At 40.2% G+C, this 27,701-nt stretch overlaps 1 protein-coding gene across 2 annotated transcripts in view; it reads right to left on the bottom strand.

Moving 5' to 3' along the window:
• Positions 1–27,425, bottom strand: part of SLAIN1 (SLAIN motif family member 1) — a 47,513-nt gene extending 20,088 nt beyond the window's left edge. The window contains exons 1-3 of one of the 2 annotated variants that reach the window (XM_041471255.1): positions 26,967–27,415; positions 23,688–23,827; positions 589–738 (exon numbers count right to left, since the gene is read on the bottom strand). In XM_041471255.1, the coding sequence (XP_041327189.1) occupies positions 589–738; positions 23,688–23,827; positions 26,967–27,415 (739 nt within the window). Of the gene's footprint in view, positions 1–588; positions 739–23,687; positions 23,828–26,966 lie in introns of both variants that reach the window. The other variant, XM_041471256.1, reaches the window with a different exon arrangement.
• Positions 27,426–27,701: the final 276 nt, after the last annotated feature.

Genomic DNA, 27,701 nt, shown 5'->3' with positions numbered 1-27,701 from the left:
GCAGTTTAAGAGAAGCCACAGATACAAACTGACTCCTGATATCTGTAGTGAAGAAGGAAAATGCAAATCCTTGCAATTTACAGACCACCAAAAGTTTTCTATTTTCCTAGAACTTACTTGTGTGTTCCCTGAAAAATAGTGGAAAACATAAAATAAATCTTGAACACCAGCAACAATACCAGATTGAAAACAGGCATGATTCTGCCAGCTTTTATTATGAATTCTCACTGCCAATTTCATTACACAGATGTACATATGTTTCTGTGGACACAAGGAAGGGGCACCATGGGGCAGAAATAAGCAACAAAGGTGGGGATTGTTTAAGCTAACACAGTCACAACTGTTCTACTGGGTAAATCATTAGTGGTACTTACTAGCATCACTCTCCCGTAACATGCTGCATAACACTTGTAGTTAACAGCCAAATTTTAGGCCATCAAAAAAAAAAACCCCAAACTACAATTTCCCTCTGAGATATGAGTTCACATACAATCATCCAAAAAGAGTACTGCTGTTAAATGCTAGCAGGATTAGATAAAATCAAGCACTTTTGTAAGCACCGTAAATCAATAAAAAGATAAGCATTACCTGTCCGTTCGGGTGTTAGTATTGCTTTACTGGAAGTTTTAGAGAAGCTGGGACTGTTACAGCCATTGGTATATGGGGTGAGTCTTGCAACAGGACTATAGGGAAAAGCCAAGGAGACAGGCGTAGAGAAGAGGTTCCGCCATCGGCTAGCTGTTATGGATGCGAGGGAGGAGGGGGAGAAAACAAGATTTACAGTTATTAATAGAACAGTACTGTCAGAGAGAAAAATCATCTCATCTTAATCTGGTCATCATACATTTTTTACTTATTACAAGAGGAAAAAAATGGTGAAAATTCAGCAGCGAATCAGAGGATCAGCACAGTTTTCTGCATGTAAAAGTGAGCTCTAAAAGGTTTTCTAACAAATATATCTATTGACTATATTTTGCATGTACACGTTTTTGGTATATATTCATCACAGACATCACTGGGTGACCAACACACAAATAACAGAGGAAGTAAAAACTGCTACAGTTAGCAGAGAAGCGAAAATTAAATTTATAGTGCTCTTCAAGGAATTGTTCATGACAATTAATCATCACACAACTGAATTAGCAGCTAAATTATCAGTTATGGGAGTTCAGAAACAGAGCAGTAAAAGATGCTTAACCATCAAGTGCTAAAAACAACTGTAATCCCATAGCAAGCTTTTAAGCTACCATATTTTCCCTTCTCTTTTTACACCACCAAATTCCTGACTGCATAAGCATGATTTTTTTTCCCCCCACTGTTTCTGGAATAACAGAACAAGGCACCCCTTTTTCTATACACTGTTTACAAAAAGCTTGCAAGGCATCTAGTCTTCTAAGCAATATCATAAAGCACTCACAGTTGGCAAAAATAAAGCTAAAGGCTTATTTCATTTACATTTATTTAATTTACATTTTCTTACTCACCCAGTAAAAGTATTAATATAACTGTCCTTTGTTTTGCCTATTTTACATACCTTGAAAAAGTAAAATAAAAAACATTCACACTCTCTTCCAAAAATAAATAAATATTAGTTATAAAATCTTTTTTTAAAAAAAGGAAAATTTTAAAATATATAAGTTTCAGAGAACTCATACAGATACAAGGAAAGATGAAAAACATACAATGGGATTGCTTTTTTTTTTAAATAGAATCTATTTTCTACTCACAGATGTTATGTATAGTGAGACAAGAGAAAATACACCTAGCTTTGAAATCAATGGCATAACCTCAATGCTCAGCAGGTGTTCTTTGCAGTGCCAGATGCCACAAATTGATTTTCAAACCAGAAGGGTCGAAAAGCCCCCAAAAGCCATTCTCCATCACATGGCTACTTAATACCACAATCTGCGGTGTATTTGGACTGTTCATCTGGTCATTTTACACACTAACAGCCATTCAAATAATACTCAAGTTTTCTGTTTTCAAACCTCCCTACCACCAAAATTATTTATCAGGACACACTAGCTTTATTCCTCCTTCTTGCTAACATCAACTTCAAGTAGCCATGGGAAGGATATCTTGGCAGGTTGTCAATCACAGCCTCACAACTTTTGGAGTAATCAGTTTGTCACCAATCCAAACAGTGCCATTTCTCCTCCTATTCCTTTTGCTTTGACCTACTTAAATGTATCCTGGATTTTCAAGCAGTAAAAACCTTTAAAACTCAACAAGTGCTACTGAGCTTGGAATGAAGACAACTGCCTGGTTCCAGCCCAGGCACAAAGCAGTCTGCTGGGGACAGGGATTACCTGCAGGGCTCAGGCTCTGAAGAAGGTAGTTTAGTACACATAAGTAACATAAAAAAATCCAAACTGTGTTCTTTGCTGTCCCCTCATTGAAGAATTATTGCAATTCTCCCATTTTTGGTGAGTCTAGTTCCTTCAAGCTCAAAGAAACCCAAAGTTCTGAGATCTTTAAAGGCAGCATTGGCATCACTTTCAGGAAATTGCTCAATGCCAACCAAGGCACACAACACAACCTTCCCAGCGGGACTGCTTGTCCTCAACATTCACTAAGGTGATCAGTTCTGAAGTGAAGCATGCGAGTGTCTCACGACAAAAAAGAGAACAAACACAGTTGAACATAACTCTACCAACGAGCAATTTACATGAGTCCCTGGGGATGAGATTAATTCACTAGGTGTTAATAACAGCAAATTGATCAGAGGCATTCACTGAAAGAAATCCATATAGTAAGAGTAAATCTCAGTATCACATCCACAGCTAATGTCTGTCATTTCTACCAGGAACCATCAATAAGAGCAAGGGATGACAGTTGCCTGAGATTTCATTTTCCTGCCTAGGACAAGGTACCGCTTTGTAGCAGCCTGGTCATTTGCCAGGCCAATTAGCTGCCAGCATGTTCTCACCCCCAGATGTGGTCAGGCACACAGCATAAATAAACATCATTCATTACCCTCTACAATAACCACTGTGAGCTGGCCCACTGAGCACAAGGCAACAGTTATCGCGACTCTGAAAGCAAGAACCCACACCAAGAATTTAATTAGTATTATGGCCAACCAGATTTCAAACTCCCCTTTCAAACAGCATGTGTTCTCAGGGATGTGTTCTCAGGGAAAGATGGATGGAAGGATGGATGGGGCCAAGAAGCTCTATCTACACTAACCTCTATATATACTAAATCTCTAGGGATACCAATGTAAAATATTCCCAATTCTACAAACTTCTCCCACTGTGACTAACATAAAACTTTCTAGTTTAAGCATCAGGAAATCATGGATACTTTTTTGGCTTACGAGTAAATCCACTGTTTAGGATCAAATATAGAAAACAGCTTTCATTAGGTTTCAAATGGAAATATCAATGTACATATTGTGCACTTTACCGTACTAACAAAGACAGCAAAATTTGACTTACCGAAGTCTTGTGCTAATGCCAAAACCATAAAAAGGTATGTAGGAAGTGAGTGCTATAGACATGTAAGCAAGTATGTAAATTCATGTAAAATTTGTCAAATCCCAAAACTGTGCAATGGATAGTCATTTTAGAACACTTATTTTGCTCCAAACTGAATGTGAGACTGTCCTGGTTAGCATGATAGGCACCACTCTGCTACTCATGGATGAGACAATGCTGTTAAGACCTTTACATTAAGTTTAAAATCCCAGCTGTTCAGCTCTGAATTTTACAGTATTTGTAGCTTCTTCTTAAAGCCCCAATGCCAGTTACCTGCAGATGAAGATGATCAGGTACCCATTATAAACAAAGTTTCTAATCTTTGCAGTTGAATAGAAACATAGATAATTCTACTCTGAGTAACTTATACTGAAGATGCATTGAAGGAAGGAAGAGATTCAGCCATGAAAAGGAAAGCAGGGGCATCTAAAACAACAACCAAGAGAAAAGAAGGCAAAAAATCCATTTCAATTGCTGACATCAAAGACATAAACACTTTAAATTTCACTTCTTGAAGCATTAAGGTGGTGGAATGAATATTGTAATAAAATAACCATAAATTGTCCCAGTCATCTTAAGTCTACAGCTATTAGAAGTCCAACTTTTTGCATATTATTTCCTTGGTTTTGATAAATTCTTAATAACTAGACTGCTGATAATGCACTGTGTTACACAGTACCTACTCTAATATGTTAAAGAAAGGACTTTCAAACTGACCACGCAAGAAAGCAACCAAAACCTTTCCTTCCAAAAATAAAATCAGCAACAAGTGAGACTGCTCGCACCTTTTAAATATTTACTAACAGAACTGAAGGTTTAAAAATTAATTAACTTTATTTTTATAACATCCCTGGAGATATCAAAATGCTAAAACAGATGAAAATAGTAACTCAAATAGGAAAATATGAGCAAGTAATTAAAATATAAAAATATTCATCATACTGACTCCAGTGAATAATCAGTATTTAATAAGAACTGCTGTAAAATTTCACATGAAAGTCTGAACAAGTGAACATCCACAGAACTGCAGCACTCAAAAGGAACCACACACCCTGCAAAACCACAGGATTCTGTACCATCTTTAAAGCAATTCCTTCCTAAAACTAATTCTTCATTTAAGCTACATAAGGTAAAAAAATCCTAAACACACACAGAAGCATGTTTTTGAAAGGGAAGATGAAATTTGCTATTTAAATTACTGGGAATGTTCATCAGCTGGAACACAAGGTAATAATGGGTAGAGATCCTTGTTATGTTGTTTTAGTTGTGAGGGATTACACTGGTGTGAACAGGGACAGTTCAAGAACAGGTCCTCTAGCTGAGGAATCAGATACACCTAGAACATCATATGTGATATATCTAGGACATGTGGATGACCTGTTCCTCTGGGAACAGGTTGCCCAGAGAGGTTGTGGAGTCTCCCCCACCGGAGATACTTGAAAGCCATATGGACACAACCCTGTGCAACGTGTTATAGGACAACCCTGCCTCAGCAGGGAGGTTGGACCAATTGACCCACTACGGTCCCTTCCAGCTTGACCCCTTTTGTGCTTCTGTTCTCATATTAGCTAAGGTATAAGGGTTTCCAAGAAACCAAACAAAATACATGCACATTTTAAACACCTTCCCATTTTCAGAATTCCATTATGAAACTCAGTGAGCTCAGTTTGCCAGAACAAGAACTTTCTTTCACTCTAAGCAAGACAAGTAAACAGTATTTTTTTTGCTATAAAGACAGAAAACAATCAAATCATATATATCAGTGTTGTACTACAGTACTACTGACCAAACATGCGAAATTATATGAGGCATCATCTGGCTTGTTTATCCACTCAATTAGTTAACTTCTGTATAGCCCTCCAGGCAAAGTCAAAAATACTTTTTAAGCTCAAGCTTAAAACAAATTATATTGCATACATGCAGACATTTGAATATGGGTTCTAATTACAAAGCCTGAAAAAATCCTCTTTCGAGCCAGCATTGGAGGAACATTTACAATACTGTCAATCCACAGTACTGCAAATAATTTCCTGCCAACACAATTTCTTTAGAGCAGAAAACCCAAACCACTTCCCTGGTGTATTCTGCATATGTGTGGTTGCACAGCAGCCACACTTAAAAGAAAAATCTCTCTCATGGGAGTACAATACAGAGACCTACATGGAAAACAGAAACATTTAGCTGATCACAGGAGAAAATACGGAGTATTAGAAGGGAATTCAAAACCCTCTCTTTACCATAGATAAGAATGCCTAAGCCAACTAAGAGGCATCACCTCAGTGAAGCATAACTAATATCTCCCTCCCAAAAACAGGTATTTAACCTTCACTTTTGGTCCCTGTAAAAAAGCAATCCAGAGTTCGAAAACTACTCCAGTCAGATACACATCTGGGAATTGCTATGTGTCTAACATGCCTGAAAAGACTGACAGACGAAAACATGAAGATATTCCCCACTACTCACTGATTAGTGCTGTTTCTGGGACACTGGCTCAAGAAGCAGGGAACATGGGCTCCTCTACTCAGCAGCCTGTAGAGATTTATGTGAGTCACCTGAAAACCCAGAGTTCCTGTAAGAACTTGAAGCAATACAAGGTAGAAGACAGGTACTAGATACTTACCAGGAACCAACACCGTTTCCCCTATCCAACAAGGGAACTTCAGGGAGCCAAGCTTTCAAAAATGCAGAATCTGTATTTCAAGTACCTCAGTAGCTTCTGAACACATGAACCTCTGAACTACGTGCAATCCTTTGGTCTGTTTCACAGGATGAGGCATTCAGCTTCTGCGCGCAGGAGGACTCTAATACCTTCCACAGTTTTTCAAAACACGTGTTTCAAAGCTTTCCTTTGCAATTTTAAGCCCTAAAGATTCACTTTTTTGAAAAAATTACGGGTTTATAATTTACAAGATTGTAAAATCTGGGCTTAAGACAGCAATGTTTTCAGTTCTAATAACTGTGAGTAAAGAGCATTGAGTTGTACCTGTAAATCTGCAAGTTAGTTTTGGGGCACATCTATTTTCCCATCTTCTTGAATGTTATACAGGAAACTTCTTGACTTTTCAAGCAGAACACTCCCAGTTCCAGTCTCCCACAGCCATCAGCTTTGGTCATCCCATCAGCTTATTCCAGTTTGATTTCCTAACCACAGCTGTAGCTCAGTCAGCCATCCTACTAGTGGCAGAAACTTTGCTATCAGGCACAGTCACACCTCATGTGCTTAATACACATTTGCAGTCACACTGAAACAGTCATTGCCCAGAACTATTTCCCTGCCCTGTCACACAGAGATCACAAAATGCTTGAGGCTTGTTTGTCATTTCTGTCTGTTGATTTCTCCATCATGAGAGGGAGAGCACCCCCTCATCCCCAACCGCAATGAGAACAGAAACTTCCCAAGTATAGACTGCACAAAGGGGCTCCTTTCAAGAGTCAGAAGAATTGAGGGGTGGGGGGAAGGTGTTTTAAGATTTGGTTTTATTTCTCATTATTGTACTCCAATTTGATTTGTAATAAAACAAATTTTTCCCTAAGTTGAGTCTGGTTTGCCTGCGACACTAACTGGTAACTTACCTCTCCCTGCCCTCATCTTGACCCACAATCCTTTCATCAAATTGTCTCTCCCTTGTGCAGCTGAGGATGGGAATGACAGCATAGTTTTGGTGGGCAGCTGGTGTCTAGCCAGCAACAATGCACCACATGGACAAACAGCAATAAATTAGGAGGAGCTGAGAAAATTAATGAAGAGTGTCCACCTGCCCCTAAGCCTAGGAAACTGAAAAGCAACTTCAAGAGTATGTGAGAACTTCAGTTTTAAAAAATATGAGAAAACTGGGAGTACTGGAAAAGTTCGTTTCAGTTGTTTCAGTTCAGATGAACTGATCTAGTATTAGCACAGAATGAAAAAGCAGTTCAGTTGGTAGGTATCAGTATAAAACTGTCTGATATACAGAGCTAAAGCATATACCCCAAGAACTGCCCCAGAAAACACAGCACAGACCTCTTCTAAAGGTGGAATCAGAAAGTCTGTCTAAATTGCAGCAATTCCTGTAACTTTCAGCTAGCACAGCAAGGAATGCAATCAGCAGGGGTGTCTGTCACACTGCTATTGGTGACAAAAATGTAAATCTAAGATTCAGGACTTATACTTTGCATGACACGGTCTAGTTGTGCCAATGATTGGTGTGAGCAGGGAAGTTTCAAAGGTAAATGTACAATTACTCTTCTAGTTCAATGTATTCCAGTGAAAGGCGGACGTGAAAATTGTTTTTGAACACAATGAATGCTGGAAACGCAACCACAGTACTGTCCAGCTGCAGCACACTGAAGAGCACGGAAACTCCAATCACCATTCACTGACACAAATTTGTCATAAAAATTATTTTATGACATCAAAGAATTCAAAAGACTAGAAAGGAAATGGAATTGCAAGGTGTAAGCTACTTCCTAAAAATCCCAAAAAAGGATACTACATTTTAGCTATTTGGAGAGTAGGGTTGTGGGTTTTTTCTTCTTTTGTTGGGTTTTTTTAACTTGGCTATTTTTTTAAGGAAAATCTTTTACTGTACAGTTATGTAAACAGACAAGCACAGGTGCTTTGTGAAAAATGCAACTATCTCAGCATTCATTTTCCTCCTGGGTGCACAACTCTACCTGCATTCACACACCCAAAAGCAAATTTTCTGGTTAGAGCTAACAGCCAAACTTGGCTTCCTAGCTTCTTTTGAGAACTTGGCCAAATACTATGCTCAAATACTAAGCCTCAGGTATGACCTAGGGCCCAAACCTCTGTTGCCTCCCCAGCTCCCAGTTTTTACACAAAAAAAGCCAGTCTGATGTATTTTCATTCTATCTGGTGAATTGACCAGAACCCATGAGCATGCATGAGCAGCCCACATTTCAGCTAGTTTGAAGTAAGACAGACCTTTCTGAGCAGAAGACTCATTCTCGTGTACCAATATACAGGGTAACCTAGAACAAAATATATAGCCCCAGATTCTTCTACCAAACTATTAGTATCTCATTAATTAAGAAGAGTGTTTACTCCACTTAATTTTAGAAGCCTTCAAATAAGGCCTTAAGAGCCTTCCAAAACAGGGTTTTGGTAAGGATTCTTACCAAAGAGCACCATGAATGCACAAATTAACACGGGAAGAATACACAAACTCGCAAAAGAAGAATCCACCAAAGGTTAATAAACCACATGTAATTCAGAGCTCCCATCTGGTTCTGTCAGTCACTGAACTGGCTATACAGCTAGGATGGTGTCAGGGCAGGCATGTACAGCACTTCCCCATAATCTCTCTTTTCCAGTGTCTATTTATGGTGCTTTAGGACGCTGGATCCTATGTCCCAGACACAATTACGATGGTCTTACGTACAGACATCATGGCTGACCTAGTCACCTCAGGACACAATTTATTTCCAAGAGGAAAGATAGGGCATTATTCATCTCACCTCTGCTTGCAAAGGACAAAAGCTGTACCCCTTTGTCTGCTCTGCCTACAATGGCAGCCCAGTGTGACTGGCTCCAATACAGATCTCTGCATATATTCAAACTAAACTCTCTGACTGCATTCATTACAGAGAACAATAAACAAAGCTTAAAAAACAGAGTTCAAAGACTGCTTTCAGTTTTCACTTTTTCTAAGCAACTGAAAAAGACAACTCTCGCAGCACTAGAGCACTGCAATGCTTGCATACATCCTCCTGAAATCAGTTTGTATTCAACTGAAGTCACCAAACAACTTTCTCAGCAGCAGTTCCAGTTGAAAGGGGACCTCTGTGTTAATTATTTTTTTTTAATAAGGAAGAGTTTCTCAATCCCCTTTACCAGGAAGATGAAAATCACTTGCATCCTCACATTTAAGGGAGAGATGGAGAAGTGGAGAACAGCGGCAAGAAGGTGGGACAGCTGAAGTAAAACTGCCTCCAAAAGAAACATGTCAGAGAACAGCCTCTGAGGTGCATGTAAGGGCAGGCGAGATGAACTCCACGTCTGACACCAGTCATTCACACATCCACACAGCACAGAGTAAAGGAAGAGCATTTTCAGTGTATTTTAACAATTAGCAACAAAAAAGGGAACAAAATTGTAACCACCTCATGATGTCACTCACTGGATAAAGATCTACCATCAGGATGTGCAGACAGTGCACCTAAGGCCACTGAAATACCTTCTCCCAACTCTTTCTGGGCCAGCTGGATAGACCTCCTGTTCTGGTTCTGGCTGTAAACTCCCAGGTCTCTGGTTAGGTTACCCAGCAGGTACTGACTAAAATGAGCAGGGAAGCCATCACCTAATCATGTCTGCTAGTAAATCTGAAGGGGCAGCAGCCCTGGTAGGCACAAATGAAGAGCTCTGAAGAAGCTCTGAGGAAGCTAGTGCATCACCCAGGGGAAGGTAGGACTGTGGCAAGAAACTGTCTCTTCCACAATCAGCATACCTTCAAAGCAGCCAGCTGCACCCCAGAGGAAATTAATCTGTTGAAGTAACTTTGCCAAAGTGTTGTTTGCCAAGCACTTATTTTAGGAGCTGCAGCCCTACTCCTCTAATGTGGACAGGGTGTCTTCACAAAGACTTTGCTACTGCAATCTATGGCACTAAGATTTAAGCAGAGTTGTGTCACAAGTCAAATCATATATACTGCCTCAACATTGTTGGAGCATTGTGATCATCATGAACCACATTTTACTCACTGCCTGCTAATCCAAAGGCGAATCATTTCTGCTGGCACAATTTGTGAAAGAGTTTATATTTTCCTTAATGAAACACAGGTCTGTCATTGATTACACACATCCACATGTTACCGCAACATCATATGCAAAAACCAAACTCTCTTAATCATTTTGCATAAACACTGTGAAACTCATCCCAACCTGGTTTTCCCTCTTAAATTTGTTACCTTCAGTAACTGCTTTGTTTGTCTGTCAGTGATGGTGTGATACAGCAAAATCCCACAGAGTACAGTGGGAAGAGTTTTGCAATTACTCAGAGCTAGTTGAATTGTTCTGTTTGCCACAATACTCCACAAGCAAGAAAAAACAAGTACATTTTGAATAGAAAAGGTCTTTCTGTCTTTTTCTTTAAATGCTGGTTGTGTCTGTGGCATCTCCCAGGTCTGAGAGACAGCATGTCTGGGTCTCAGGACATCTCTTCACTGTCTACTTGCTTGCGAAGTGTTATCAACCTTTGTCTGCCATATAGTTCATACCTTTTAAATCCAGTGGAGATCTGCTTTGCAGATCAATATGACATATTCTTTCTAGGTCTGAAACAGTCAAGGGAATGTCTGCAGACATGCAGCAGCAAGAAGTATGTGGCTGTGGGCATCACCTCCACAGCTGCTGTAATTCTAAACTTGTAGCATCTTCAGCAGATATGCCTGCCCAGGATGCAGCTCACACAGTACAATACTGGTGACCAGTAATAGCCACTGGGCCAGATTTATCACAACCACAGTTCTGTGGCTTATGGCCATTACCCAGAATTATGAGGATGTAGGTAGATCTGTTTTCTCTGGCTCAAAACTGTCGTACTACCATCATCTCGCAGAGAGGTGTCTTCAGCTGTAACTGGATCAACAACATATCCTCACGGAGGAAAGAGGCACAATTTTGGCAACCTCACCAAAAATCAAGTTGTTTGGAGGGTTTGTCACTGATTGTCAGGTCTGATTCAGCACTGACCTGACCCTCCCAACACTGGTACAAATGGCAAGAATACCACATGTAGCGCTGTTATATGAGTCAGAAGAATCCCACGGTGTCAAAGCAAGTTCTGCAAAGTCCCCCAGTAGTAAAATCTCTAAATATAGGGCATCAAACGCCAGTTTGAAATAATTTGTACTGGGGCTTGCCAGCCAAATCTAGAGCATAGAATTACTTTTTTTTTTTTCAGTCATGTGGGAAACAAACATCAGCTTATCTCAGCTTATCACATTTTTAACCTCAAATATAAAGCAGAAGACTCCTCTCAAAGTTATCTGACACTCATCCCTAAAAGCACACAATTCATAGGCAAATTCCTGAAGGAACATAAAGATAATGCACAAACTCCAGGTAAATTAAAGACTCCAGTGACTTCAGTAGGCTTTGGACCAACACAGTCTTTTTCTTACTACATTTCTACTATTTTAAGTTTACTACTTCTACCTAGAGTATGTTAGACATAATCACAGAAGATTTTTTAAATGACGTTTATTTAGTTACCATCCTTTATATCAGAAAATTGAAGACACTTGATTCCTGTCTCAGGTTAGTCCTTAATCTGTTTTCAACAGATTTCATTCCAGTATACCGCACGGTAAGTAAAAGCTGAAAATTAATTTTGCTTGATGATTACAAATTCTTATGAGAGTTACAGCATGGAAGCCAATCAGAATTTCAGTCACAGAGGAAAGTAGAAGAACATTTGGGAAAATGCAGCAAATCCTTCATCTTTAAGAAACTGTGATCTGTATTCAGCTCAACTAGTGTACCATATTCAAAGGTGACCTCCAGTCCTACCTAACCAATGATGCTACTCTCTGTCACTGGAGGAAGACCGATCTCATGCTCCGAAGATGTTGCTATTTTTCAACTAGTAACTGATTTCAAACCTGAAGTTTAAGATGGCTTAAATAAAGTAGTATGAACCTTATCTTGAAAGCACTTACAGCATGTTTAACAATGTTTAACACACAGAGACATATATGGTAACTAGAAAACCTGAAAGCCAAAATATGAGCACTATCATGACATTCATTCATGTTGGATCCCAGTGCCAGCTATACCAATGTGTATTACCCATGCAGCACTGAGCTGTGTAGATATTTGGAGCCAGACTGTCTGGTGTGCTCTGCAGGGTGTAGACAGGCTGTGTGCACTGACAGGATCAGTCTCATGTTAGGTACTTATGTTTTGGTAACACAAAAAGAAGGTGTGAGGTCTTCTGTCTGCCTGGATATGCTCTGTACCTTTCAAGGCTATGAAGAACATCAGAAGCTTTTATCTCATCAGCAAACTACTTTCTACATAGCAAAAAAATTACGAGTCTTACGGTATTTTCTTAACTTCAGCCTGAGAAGGAGGCCTGTTTTCATGACCAGTTAACCTAATCAGGCTTTTTTTGGTGCAGAAATAAATCTCCCCACTCTCTTAAAACAGTATGTTAGACATCCCCACAATATGCAGCCAATAGCAGATATAAAACCCCACTGATAGCAATTCACCTACTCTTTTAGAAATGTTCTCAGTTCTTAGAAAGTAACAGCTGCTTTGTAATTTCAATACTTTGTACTGGTAGGTGCTGAGTCACTGCAATCAGCAATCCCAGAGAACTCCACTGGACTGACTCCCCTTCTACAGCTTTGGTCTTCCAAGTCGAGTAAGCGATAGAAGAAGACAACAGTAACAGTACCATTGCAGAAAAACAAATTAAGATCAAATCACCACTATGTAATAATCAGGACAAACATTCAATCACAGTATAAAATATTTTATTTTTAAAAAACATGTAATATATTTCAAGAAGAGCTCAACTGCTAATGAACGAAGATGAAGGGTGCCTCTGCCCTTTCACTCTCTAAGTCCAGGCTTTGGGGGTTCCTCTAGGATAAGGCTTCTCTGTGTGATTTAAAGAACAGGTATTAGTTAACTCCCCTTGTAGATCAGAGCTTAGCTACTACACCAGGTACCCTCATGCTGAAAATGTACTATTCATTTAGTCTATACATTGCACTAGTATAAAAAACGCTACTATGAACTGTTTAGTGGACTCTTCAGACAATAACTCCAGTTAATAAAAGAGAACTTCATCTCCACGTGCCACACAGGATGTGCAACACTTCTCCTAAGTGGACATGTGCTATACTGCTAATCAGACACAATAGCAAGAATTTGAATCAAGGGTGTATTTTTGCTCTGATCAAGTTGCTGGAGAAAAAATACCATTAAAAATATATAATTACATTTCCTAAATTTAAATTCTGGTAGCTTACATAATTCTTTCTTTGTTGCAATACCATCAGCAAAATGGAGAAGAATAAAGAGTGAGGGATCAATTCTGTTAAAAACAAACTCAAAGAAGGACAATTTCCCATTCTTCTCCTAACAGTACAGGATTTTTGTTATATACCAGGTAAGAATTCAAATATGTGTATATTGGGAAATAACTCTCTTGGTCATTTATGATAGATGAAAATATAGAAAAAAAAATTAGTCCAATTAGTCCAGGGTTAACTCTAAATTGCACTTTTCTATCATTACTGTTTAGTCCTGAAATTCCTCTGCATTCCAGCAACACCGATACAAACACTACAGCTCCCCCTAAAACCGTATCTGCTTGACATATGTATTCACAGGTGAAATTTCTGGCAGGAGGCTTTTGCCAGAGAGCTCAATTTATAGTTTCTGACTTCAATATTGTTCCAAGATGCCACATTCCCTTCTTTGTTCAAACATATCTGCTGTCTATATTGAGGCAGACTGAAAAAGCTAAATCTTAGGCTCAAATCGAGGTCAAAAGCAGCACTTACCCTCCAGGAACCCTGTGGCTTTTGGATAAATATAGCAGGTGTCACAGCTATGTGATTATCAAGAGAAACTGTTAACACTATTACCAAAAAGCAGAGAAAATATACAAAACACTTAAAAAATAAAAGCTACTGTGAAACAGATTTTTCATACTTCTAAAACATCATACAAGAAAAAAATCTGTGCGAGTTTATGATAGAGGTTTATCTGTCTGTTAAATATAATAACATATTCAGAATATGTATCCTCACACAGAACTGAGGTTCAACACCAACCTTGAGTCAAATTAAGAAGCACTAACTAAAAAACTGCTACCAGGAAAATGGGTAAAGTGACATAAAAATATGATTATCATTACTGCCATGGTAGTCAGGGTTTCTGCAACAATTTTGAAGCTCAGCAGACCAGCCTCTTCAGATTCCCTCGAGAAAGGCCAATGTCTCCTGACACTAACTCAGTGAACATTCCCACATTTAAGGTTCCCTGGGGTGATTTCAGATATCTCAAGGGAGACTCCTTAAGTAGACTTTGGCTTGAGAGTACCTTCCAGATGTACACTGCACCAAGAACTGTCCAAGCATTTAACAAAGTGGCATTCTTGGCTCCTCACTAACAAGCAACACAGGTATAAACTGGCAGAGGAGAGAGGAGTATAATATCACCCAAGAGCATGGTACAGCAGGGAAGCCATGAGAATGGCACACAGACAGGAGTCAAAAGCACACAAATTGCAGAAGCACAATCAGCATAACTATTACACTGCTGCAGCACCCTTCTGCCCCTGTCTTACTGTCCAGGATAAGAGGTACTTTGCAGCATCTTTTACATGTTTCCATCACCAGAACCTGTCATGTCCACAATAAGCAGAAATGGGCTTGGACAATATAGTTTGAGCTGTTTCTTCAAGCTTCTCTATAAAAAAACATTTTATTTCTTCCAAATAATTATTTCACATTTATCAGCATCCACATAAACCAGAAACACGTAAATTACGTTTTGGACTATGTCCAACACAAGAAGAACATATGTGCCGACTTACAAATTGAGATTATTTATAATGCAAAAAAAATAAAGATCCATTTGTGACTATAGTTAAGTATTTCACACCCAGTGCTTCAAAAGACATTAAGAAACAACCATGAGGTAGTCTGAACACTGGCTATACAACTGCAATACAGGAAGCAGAAATGACAAAAAAGAAAACTGATGACACTATGGAGGAATAGGTTGAAGCCAAGATTCCACCACTTCACCCTGCCCTGTTTCATGCTGGCCTGCAAATCACTCTATATGCTGCCTTTCCTATGGGTTAGGAAGGAGGAACAAAGACCATGGAGAAGGTTTGCCAGCATTTCACAGAGCTGCTTCAAGGACATGGTGGACTTTTAGGAAGAAAGGACATTAGGATGCTGAGCCAAGTGCTCTGTACCTGAAGGCAACAACACAACAGATGACTCAGCTGCCATCACCCACGTAACCCTGCCCTGCATGGGCTTCAAACACATTAGGAAGGAAAAATTGCCTGAAGACAGAAATCACAAAGACATCAAGTGCCAACTAACTCTAAAATAAAACAAAATAATTAAAAAATATATGGTACCAGTGAGATGCAAATTCTAAAGACCTACTACTCAATCCTACTCTTTTATTAAGTCTACACTGGGGTAGGACCTTGAGCCCAATGAAACTCAAACTACATTATATGAGCCACTCCTAAAGAATAAAACAAATTAGAGCCCCTAGCCCTAAAAGCACACTTTAAATTCTGACACAAATCTTTACATGATTTTCAAGTGATTTTAAATGAAGTGGCAAGCAGCTAATACTACCTAAAGTCAACTTGCAATGGCATATTTTTATCACATGAGTAATCTTGCATTGACTTCCTTGCATGCTGATAATTTTTCTGTGAAATGACAGCACCAATATAAAGTGCATATTGTATTTTCTTATATGCAAAAAGCAATTCTAAACAGAAAAGACAAAAAACTGCATAAATACACACAGAAGGGCCTACTTGTAGACAGCCTCATTTTAACACCTACAGTCTGGAGCAAAACCAATCCTTCAGCATAAAACAGCAAGGGCATGATTCAGTCATCTAAAACCAGAATGTAATGACATTTTGGTGCTCCAGATGGTCCAGTAAGGCTGTTGTGCAGATCCTGTATCATACCCATCTGCCCACTTAGATACCCCAAGGATGCAAAAGAGTGTCAGATTATGCTTGGCACCCTCGCTAAGATCAATGGATCACAGTCAAAATGACTGAACCTTAAACTATGTACTTACTAGATGCAAACCTAAAATTAGATGGAACACAGCTGGACCACTGCATGTTCTATGAATTCACATAAATACCTGAGACCCCACAACAAGATCCTTACAGCCAGACACAAGAGGAACTGCTCCATGTCTGGAGATGGAAATTGAGACACAAAATATATGTCCAAGGAATATTCAATCAAACAGATGTGATACAGATACAACACAAAGCAATATCCCATGCATCCAACTTGAGACTACCAGTCACAACAATAGAACTGACAGCATTTCAAAAGTTATTACAATGTGGAACAAAACTTTCGTGCTTTTCATAGAAAGACACAAATAGCTACTGGTATGTGAAAACACAAAAAAACCCACAAGCATCCTGTGTCCCCATTTTGTAGAATGAGCTTAGCTTCCAAACAAATTATTACAAACAAGGTCAGAAATACCATGAGAAACTATCTCTGCATGAAAGGCACCAGGGCTATTGTTGCAAAACGCAGAAGGCATTCAAAAATTGTTAAAAATCCAAATCCTTCTGATGCTAAGTACTCCAAGGTTTTTTCCTAATTAGTGGAGAGAAATTACCATCTCCTAACTCAGTTCAATTGCTTAAGAACAGCTGGGTGGACTGTCCTTTGGCTACTTGAGCATCAGTGGACAGACAGTTTCTCCCAAGTATCTAGCTTAAATGAATTAAGGTTCAGTGAAATTATGCGTAACACTTAGTATCAAAAAGAGCTCTTACAAATCCTTACTGTACTTAACTCAGAAACAATCTGCCCTGCACCATCTACAGACAAAACTAAGAGCAATTCATCTCTCTTATGCAGCAGAGGACAATTCATCAACAATTACAGAGGAATTTATCTGACTGCATGGGGATATCTTCCAAGTTATCTACCTCTAACTCTCTGAGTAACCGTTTTAGAATTGTGCACTTCAAGGTACAAGTCTCCTCACCCTGAATTAATACAGAGCAGGCAGTAAAATCAACACTGGTATTGGTACTACCTAATGGGAAAAGACAAGTGAATACAAAGAAGCTTTTTTCCCAAATAGTAGAAGTAGGAGACTTGTTCCAAGTCACACTATAAGAAGTGCAATGCCCCCCTCTGCATTAGAGGTGCATACAGGGTTGGCTAAGTTGAGCAAACAGTCAAAGTGAAAATACAGAAATAAACCTTTTAGTAAATAATCAGTGCTACCTCTATCACACTTATCTGCCTCCTGAAATGTTACTCTCAGCTCTCTTCTGCAGACATGAAAAAAAAAACCAAACTGTGAAAGAAAAGACAACATGAAAGATAAAAGCTGTAACACTAATTTGGAGACTAACAAAAGTGAGTAAGTGAGCATAAGACTATGACCTAAGACTATCAGAAGCAATAATGAAATGACAGCATCCAGAACAGTCCAGGTTTGAAAAGATCCTCATTTCAATAGAAAAAAATATCTCCAGAGGACAGGCTTCCAAATGCCCTCAAGTCAATTATTAAAGCCTAGGTTTCTTTTTAATTTCTATAAAGGAAAGTAGTTGCACACCTCAGAACCCAACCCAGGGATTAGTACTCCGCTAAGTAACACTACACGTGCCTGTACTTTTAGCATAAAGCAGTGTCAATGCTACTTCTGTTGCTTTTAGACACATACTGCATTACAGACTTTGAACTTATATTGTGAGTATAAATTATTTTAAATAAGAATAAGCCTACTGAAATCCTCACATGAATTTTAACAGTGTTTCTAGCTGTTTAACCACTCACGATGAGATGATAATCCCAGCTCAACAGTCAGCATGGATTAAAAAAAACACACTCTAAAATGGGATGGGTGTCTTCAACTGATCTAACACCACCTCTCTACCTTTACAGACACTTCAGAGTTCAGCTTCCCCTTGCAAGTAAAATGATAACCAGAACTCTATTTTAAGCAAATAATTATGAGTTGCACAACAATCAATCCCCAAATATGAAATTCAACTCTTAAATAGTATGTATATTGTAATTTAATAAAAAAATAGAAATCATACTGAAGAGCTGTAGTAAAAACGCAAGAGATATCTCTGAAGTTAATAAAAAGTTAAGTGTCTGAACTTATACACACTTGTTGCCAGAAGGGTTTTAAACCAAACACTTCCATCTTCAAGTGTACTTGCAGAGTAGCAATGTTACAGTCATGGAGAGAAATATTCTGCTTGAAATGCAAGTCGAGTATCAAACCTGAGTTTTTCCAAAGTGAAATACACAAATCCTCAGCAGCTGTGCTAGAAGATCCAGAGATACCAGCATTTGCAAAACCTCTAAGAAGTGCTTGGAATTATACAGCTGTTACAAGAAATTACTTCAAATAAATGAAATCTACTACAAAGTAACTGCTGTGCATGCACAGGTGCACTCCAAGCACTAAGCTTGTGCACTTGTACTGCAGCAGAAGATGCCCAAACAGCCTCACCTCCAAAATGCCACATTCCTCAAAAGGTGCTAAGAAGTGGATAAAAGCTATGGTTGCTTATATTTTTTTATTCTCAGAAACATACACAAAAAGGAACCAAACCTCTCATGCTACTTTTTTCATTCTTTCTAGAGCTTTAGACATTTTATTTATGATGGAAACAACAACTTTCTGCACATTATTACTTCCTGCTTCAAAAACATTTTACCTAGAACTAATCTGCATTATATATGAGCAAGAAAGCTACATGAAATTTTATTAATCCAGTTAAGTATCACAACATACAAATCTGATCCATCAATGGATAGCAAATAAAACTAAAACTAAAAAATCCACCTTAGAAAAAAAAACCCAAACCAAAAATCCACCTTGCCCTTGTATCAGCACTGGATACACCTCAAGCATACAAGATAAAAACTTTTGTTCACTTCCCCCCCCTCCCCAGTATTTTCTATTTGTTTCTGGTGTTAATAAACTACAGCATAAAAAATCCCTATGACAGTGGTTTTTAACAGTTGAAGTATATTCCAAATATTAAAGACTCATTATTTCACTATGAACCCGTGGAAAGTGGAAGAGAGGATAAGGGGAGACTACACTGCCTCTTCCTGCATAAGCTGCAAGTTGCAAATCCAGGTAAAACCTTCTGCCTTGGGCCCTACCAGCTGTAAGCTACCAGATTTTTTTTAATAGGTAAAAAGAACACAGTACTATCAAAAGAAATAATTTTGTTTGGTCTCTTCACGGTTCTTCTTCTGGGTATGTTGTATGTTTGGATATCAACCTTAACTAGTAAGTAACATTGGGATCCACCACAAGAAATAAAATTCCACTAATGAGAATCTTTGTTTTGTAGAATCTCAAGCAAAGCAGAGAAACTGCAATGGATCTGTTTCACAACAAATCTTGTCATCCACGGATGACGTAACAGCATCCATCCTGAAGCACAATAATAATTTAAGAAAGAAAACAGTTTACCTCTTTAAACTATGAACTACTACAGCTAACTTCAAAACCTACAGACTTCAGCTGCCTACTGTTCTTAAACATCTGAAATGGTATTTCTGAATAAGAACTCATCTAAGCCAAATTCTGAATCTAGCCGATATTTCACCTTCCCCAATAAAGAAGAGCTTCCTACGTGGAAGGCTGAATTGGATGAGTTACACTTGGAGGCCCTGCATAAAAGCTGAGCTCCTACAGAGTGACTCCTTGCTAAGCCTCTTAAGTCCTCAGTTTATCCACTTGCCTGCTTCAGAGCTTTTTCAGAAGTGAAGTTAGGCAGGGTATCTTCAGCCAGGGTGTCAGTCACCACCATCTCACCACTTTCAGAGGGGTTATACCCATCTGCATCACCTAAGAAGTTTACATGTCACATCTCTGCTCACTGAATTAATGCACGTCCCAACATCTTCAACTACTGCTAAGGAAACACAGAAAAGGCTCTACCACACCACTAAGACTGTTAGGTGGCCCTGTTCACTTCAACTAACCTAAAAAAATAAACTAGACAGCAAGACTAAAATCCAAACAGCAAGCTAATTGACCCTACAATATACAGAGAACTGCTGTGAGCATAACAAACCAGAAAGGTTTCAAACAAAAGTAACCGACAAAGAGTAAGAAGAAAGATACGATCCAGTCCAGCCTAAAGAGATAAAACAACTGAAACAAACAGCAAACAAATGTTACCTCAACACTGTAACTGCTCATGGAAAACAGGCACGATTCCAAGCAAAGATCCTATCATAGGAGGTTACATTAAACTTTCATCCTCCTTAAAGCTAGCATGCTTAATCCACAGAAACAGGGTTTGTAATCAGCCCAGTTCATTATAAACATTATAAAAGCTTTACCTACTTAGTGGTAGACCAGAGGAATGTTGAGAAGCTTGCCCAAGTTCTCAGAGTGGCTCACAGAAGAACCGCCTGCTGGAGACCACCTCTGTGCTTATAATAAACCTTAAGGATTTATGCCAAAATGAATTTTTAACTTCCACCATGAAATACTCAAAACAGTCATTTTCACTAAAAAAGAAACAGGCTGGTGAGCACAGCAAAGTGAAAAGAAAATACCACCATTCAAGTGATTTTCTGGCCTGAAAGACCAAGCAGCTGTTAAACTATTTCACTGCCTTGGACTGCTTTGGCAGAAGTCTCTCACAAGGCTTTTAGCCTTGTTAGGAGATACCCTAATGCTGGGATATTTCAAAAAACAAATGAAAACTTTTATCAAAACCAGGATGTAATGCAGTAAGAAAATTTCTCAGGAGCAGGAATAAATGAGGGCAGGATTAAAAATCTCAGTAAGAAAATTAGAATTAGTTACAACTCAAAAATAAGACTGGCAAATTTTTTTTTTTTTCTCACAGCTCTTCTCTCTGCATGAACTTATTCAGATATGCTGACTTTGCAGTCAAAAATCAGTTTTTATTGCTTTTTATTTTCATGTGCACTCTGGTATCTTAAGAGCTGTAATAACTAAACTGGTTTCATTTTTGGCTAATGCACCATGCACTAAGTGAATTCTATCAATAAGCCATTTCAGAAATCACACTCTGGTACACTATAAATGTTTTCTGACTACTCATTTAATAGTTCTCAAGTACTTCAGTGTTAACCATTGATTCAGAGCCAAGCAGAAGAGGCACAAGTAGATTTCAAAATACCTTGAAAATGCCCTTGCAAGGCATATGGCTAAAAGGGGAAAACAGCATTCAACTTACAAGTACAAAGTTTGAAAGTTTAGTACCAGAAAGAGGAATGCCATACTTAGTGAGTCACTTATAAAATCAGGATGGACTAGGTGTACATATTTATACATGTATAATACTGATCGAGTGCCCTGCAAAACAAAACATGGGGAAGTCAGGTTACAGAAAGTTTGCTGTACTTCACAAACCAAATTATTAGATTCTTACACAAGTCTCACATGTGGTTGAAAAACTAAGGAGTAAATAAATATAGTAAAATCAACTTCTAAAAATTTAAGAGTAAAAAGGATAATGTTTGCTCATTATGTATTACTTACAAAGGTACAGGTGCTAGAAGAAAATATTAGAAATACTAGCGTGACGTCTTAACTGAATTATTAATTAAAGCAATTTTACCAAAGAATTGCTGCAGTATAAATACAAGTCTATTCACTCCTTGAAAATACTGCTCCCATAATAGGTTTTATTTATGGCATATAATTTCTCAGAAACTTTTTACAGAGCTCAGGAAATTCATGAGCCAATTTCCATGAGCAGAACATATGGATCAGAGCAACTCGTCAACATAACTCATCGGTGGCATGCCATTTGCTGTGACTTCTGCTGAGAGACTGAACTGATAACCATAGAGTGATTTTAATTTGAAACCTTTATTGCCTATTCAATTTAAATAAATCCTTTTAAGGGGAAAAAAAGGTCATGCAGTCCTCTTGCTTTTTTCTACACTGACATTACAGGCTTGACTAAATTGTCCATACTTGGACGTGCCTGTCCCACCTGACAGGCCCTTGGGAGGCCAAGGTGTCATTAAAGGACAGTAAAAGCTCAGGACCTTTGCAAGATCTGCATCTGTCCTGAATAGGAAACAGGCTAACAGGCCATCTCCAAGGGCACCAGTTACCTATGTGGGCCAATCTGAGCAGAGCTCCTACACCAGACTGCACTCCACTGTTCCGACGCCCAACCCCACACAGATGCACCTTCAGGTAAGCATGTGAGGTTGAGAGCCAAGCACCCTCTACTGTCAGTGGACTCGAGAGAGCTACTAAATTCATTCTACAGTCAACATCTAAATCTTGTCACCTGAGCAGCTCCCCAGGTTGCTCTGACTCTACACACACATCTTCCATTGATAATCAAACATGACACTCAGCTCACCCTACAGACACCAGAACTCAGACACCCAATTAACAAGCCAAAGTCCACCCTAAAACTAGATGAGATGATTACCAATATAAAAACCACAGTTTGGCCCATGTAACTTGAGGCAAATAGGCTCAACTAAGTATTTCCAGATCAATAATTATGTTTTATAGTCAATGCAAAGAGGCCAATGCCTCCAGAGCCTGACTCACTTAAACATTTGATTTTGGATAAGACTTATCCAGCTACCCATATCCTCCGAAGCATACAGGAACACGCTCAATCTCTCTTAATGATGGCTGTAGCTAACTTATACAGCCATATGTTCATGCTGTCATTAGCTTTATTCCTTCTTCTGTCATGTTCATGTATTGTTCATTTTCCTCTTCTTTCCTAGTGAGTTATAAACCTTAATATCCTCCCTTAACCGCTTTCTTCAGCGACACTTAATACAATCTTAATGAGACCCCAGATGGTAAGAAAATAAGGAAAGTGCTGTCTGGTATTTATTTAAAACAAAAGGCAGAGCACGCAGAGAACTCTACAAGTTCACCAGCACTGATCAGCCATCAGACAGATTCCAGTACCTGAGATTACAGAGAGGCCAACAAAACAGCACTTACAGCTCTTCTTGGTGGGTGCTAACCTTAGCAAAGTTCTAACACTACATCATATGCTGACAAATATGCCTTTAAAGATTTATAGCCCCACGATAATTCTGACTTAACAAAAAATGAAAAGCACCCTTTTTCAAACCCCAACAGATATACCAATAGTAAAGTTAGCATCAGTATTTCCTTAGCAGGAGATCCTCTATTTTAAGCCCTGGATGAAAACTGGCAAGTTAGAACAACAAGTTGTGAAGGAGAAAAAATGGATAACAAAGGAGGCAAATACTTTAAAAACTGCATGATCAGGAATGAAAAAATCCAATAATTTGTTAGTAATGTAATGAAGAACGTTAGAAATGTAATGAAGACTTACATACATATGAAGAAACTACATGTCTGTCATATGTAAAGCCTGCTAAATTGTACAAACGCCAAAGAGGAGTGAAACATCTGACCAAAAATGCCAATCTCCTAATAACAAAATTAACAAAATAGGATTACCTTGCTCCAATCTAAAGCATAGGGAACGTTTTGCAGCTTCTATCTCAGGAGTTGGATGATCCAGAACACGTCTGCACCACTGCAGAGGACTCAGTGATTTCTCTTGAGGAGTGCGAGTCTTGGTAGGCAAGACGTACAACCTTAACCAAAACACACAGAAGTATCAGCAAGATATGCAATACTGCTAAGTTTGCTTTTGTACACTCACTTTCCTATTAGATCACTAATAATTCATAAAATCTAAAGCCCTGCAAGCAGATATCTAATAAAAAGAAATATATCATGAAGTAGAAGAGTTTACATCCGTTTTCTTTCCTCCCTCCTCAGAAAAATAGGTGGCAAAATATCACTTCTACAAGTCTGGCATGTCCAAACAAAGTTTGGACATGCCAGATGTCCAAATGTTCAAATGTATTAAGTGCTGTACACACACCAAAGGTGCTCTTGCTTTTCCCTATACTTAAATTTACTGGAGATTTAGATAATTTCAGCATCTGATTATCTTCACACAGATGAACCAGATGTTGTCCAAGTCATATTTGTAATGATTATAAAACATTCAATGAGAAACACTGAAAATCTACTTTCAGCATTCAACACCAGCAGAAAAGAAAAAGCACATATGCAAAAAAAGGTAGCGTACGTGCATTATTCTCAGACAAGAGTTGGCAACTGATCAGTTGCACATTAGGAAAGCAGCTTTCAAAGCAGATTTCATGGGAGAATTCTTGAGGCTGAGATCTGGGTTGCTGCTGTCGCCCTGGCTGCTTAGCAGGCACAGCAGATGCCAACTCACCTGGGAGAGTGCAAATCTTCCAGGGAGCAAACTATTCCTGTCTGCTGGACAAGACTCGGACTCACAGCTCCCTGGCCTGACCACCTCCGAGACGTGGGGCTAGGGACACCCAGAGCCAGATTCTCTAAGCACCAGAAAAACACTTCACACACCATAAAGGGATCTGGCCTGTACAAAGGAGGAGTGAAAGGCAAGACCAAAAACTAAACAGGATTTTGCCCCTCAAGGGGTCATCAACAGCAGCAGCCTTTCACCATCACCGTTTTGGCTCAAGAGCTACCCAAGTCCCACCAGAGCAGCTGTTTTCCAGCGTCTGCACCATGGAGTTCTTTGCCTTTGAAGTCAATCAGCACTGTCCATCCAGTTCACAAGGAACAAATATCCTCACTGCAATTGCTATCTTTCTCTCTCAGCAAACCCAGCAGAGATCAACTACTGAATTGCTCTGAGGACTCATTTCCCCAGACTTCCTGCAGTGTCTCACCACACATTTAAAAAAATGGTACTGAGAAAACAAAAAAGCAAAGGAAAGAAAAGCGTTCAGGTTTCCTGTTAACCTGCAGAAGTGCTTCAAAAGCTAAACATCTGACTGATGATCTTCCTGTAAAAAGCCAAACACCACAAAGTAGTTTGACTTGTCTGCAGCTCGACAAGGTTGGTTGGTTTTGGGGTTTTTTGTAACTGCAGTCAAAAACAAAACAAAAACAAAGAAAGGCAAGCAAAACACAAAACCCCAAAGGTTTTAAAAACTAGTAATTTAAGGCCTAAAATTACTAATCAAGAACTAGGATATGCACTGAAGGCTTTGGCTTTCCAGGTAGCAGTTTGCTTTAAAGACTGAGATTACAAAAAAGCCCCAAGCAACTGGCATCACACACCTGACCTTTCATGGACAATGAGAGAGATTTATCCTTGAACTAAAAACATTCAACAGCTAAAACAACTACTCCTAATGCAATAAATTTGTTAACAAATAATTTGTTAACATATCACGAACTGAAATGTCGTGAAATTCTGCCTGTGGACCCATATATGTGTGACATAAAGGTAAATTTTGGCACCCAAATCTAGGATTGCTCCCAGGGAGGAAATAAAATCAGAAATTTCACTATGGCACATAACGATGACTGACTACCACTGCAAAATGTAAACAAGGAAAGCATTTTGTTTAACAAGACATTATCAAAAAAAAGTGACACTCTTTAATGCTAGGAAAGCCAGAAGTTAGAACCGATGTAAAATTTGATTTAAGTCTGGACTGACAAACCCAAACCAGCCCTGCAGACCAACCACACACACAATGAAGCAACACTGTTGCTTCAAAAAAATTTCCAGACAATTTGTACATGATTCTCAAAAGCCATTTTCAGAAACATGGTATTGTGTACCACGAAACACATACAACAATCAGAAACATTTCAGATATTTAGATTAATTTTTGAACGTTTTATCTTCGACCAAAATTAAGGATATCTGAACATATCCCAACTTCTTTATACTACATTTTATTCTCATGTGACATTAACTTATAGCTTGATTCAAAAACTAACCTCACAAAAAGGAAAGCTACATGGAAACACAGACAGATACTCTAAAACTTATTTAAATAAAGGTAATCTATATACTGCCATTGACACCTGAAAACAAATTGAGGATCAATGATGTTCCACATGGTTACACAGCCAAGACAGTATTCCAGCACTGCTCCCGCGATTTTCGCCCACGCTGCTGAAACAGGTTTTGAGGTACCACCTTTACTGATCTACTTATACCTCTACCTTGCAGTCTCCCCCTTCTGATGCTTTTTACGGGAATGTAACCATTCCAGGTTACACACGTTAACCAGTCCAGGTCGATTTCATTTTCTGCTCTATCCATTCGCTATTCATTTCCGATTTATTCAATTTCCTAGCACCCTGCCGTGGCTTTTGAAGCTACATGGGCGCGTAAGATACACAATTTAGATCAACGTCTAAAAGACAAAAGCCCTCCCAAATCCCTGAAGATGGGAGTCAATTTGGCAGAGATTTTAGGATGAGCAGGCAGCGCTGCTCAGATCAAGGCTTTCCCGGAACGAAATTCCGCTATTTTTAATTCCTTATGTAAACACGGGGCTGAAACTAGGCTGAGATCTGAACTATATTCCTGGGGGTGGAAAACGAGCTCTGTTCCCCACGGAGGGCGCGACGCCCCGGGCGAGGCGGGCGGCGAAGCCCCGACCTGAGCCGCGTCTCGTACGCGGGGCCCTCCGCTCGGTGGGGCGGCACGATTTGGAGAGGGATGGAGAGAAGAAGAAGGAAAAAAAAAAAAAAAAAAAAAAAAAAAAAAAAGAGAGAGTAAAAAGCAGATTTCAGTCTAAGCGAGGAGATCAAGTGGATTTGGGGGCTAATGCTAATCAGAGCCGGGAGACCGCTGCGAGAGGCCCGGCCGGGGGGCACAGCAGGGCCGGGCCGGGGAGCAGGGCAGGGCCGAGCCGCATGTACCATGTATCCTCGTCCTCTCCGCAGCCGTCCTCCAGCTCCAGCACCGCCACCTCGTCCAGCACCGTGGCCGCCGCCCCCGTACCGCCGCCGCCTTCTTGCCCGCCGCCAGCTGCCGGCGGCCCGGGCGAGGGCTTGAAGTAGGCGAGGGGCTCCGGAGGGCACAGCAGGGTGGGCACCGGGCTGGGCATGCACGGCGGGCCCGCGGCGGGGGGGCTGGCGGGGCGCAGCCCGCCCGGGGCCGCCGGCGGGGCCAGCAGCAGGTGCGGGCTGGGCGGGCCGGCGGCCACCGCGGCGGCGGCGGCGCGGCTCCGGAGCTGCTCGTTCTGCTTCTCCAGCTTCCGCACCAGCTCCTGCAGCTTCTTCACCTCCAGCTCGGCGCTGACGGCAGAGCCGGCGCCGCTCCCCTTCACCTCCGCCATCATCGCCGGCTTCAGCAAGGCAGCCTCCATCCTGCCGGCCCGCTGCCGCCCGCCGGCACCTGCTCCGCCGCGCCGCCGGAGGGCAGCGCCCAGCGCCCGGCCCCCGGGGGAGGCGGGAGCGCCGGGGAGCGCCGCTCGCAGCGCCGGGGTCCGGCCCTGCGCCGCTGTGCCGCCCGGCCGGCCCCGCTCCTGCGCCTCCCGTTAACGGCGGCGCGGGCGGGATCCCCTCCCACCCCGGCAGCCCGAGCGCCGCGCACACGCACTCGGCAGGAACAAAGAGCCGCCCGGCACCCCCGCCATCCAGCCCCAGGGAAGG

The sequence above is a fragment of the Pyrgilauda ruficollis genome, unplaced genomic scaffold, assembly GCF_017590135.1.
Source record: "Pyrgilauda ruficollis isolate IOZ18807 unplaced genomic scaffold, ASM1759013v1 scaffold26, whole genome shotgun sequence".
Taxonomy (NCBI): Eukaryota; Metazoa; Chordata; class Aves; order Passeriformes; family Passeridae; genus Pyrgilauda; species Pyrgilauda ruficollis.
Note: the sequence above shows the minus strand (reverse complement) of the source record. Positions and strands in the feature narration are given on the sequence as shown.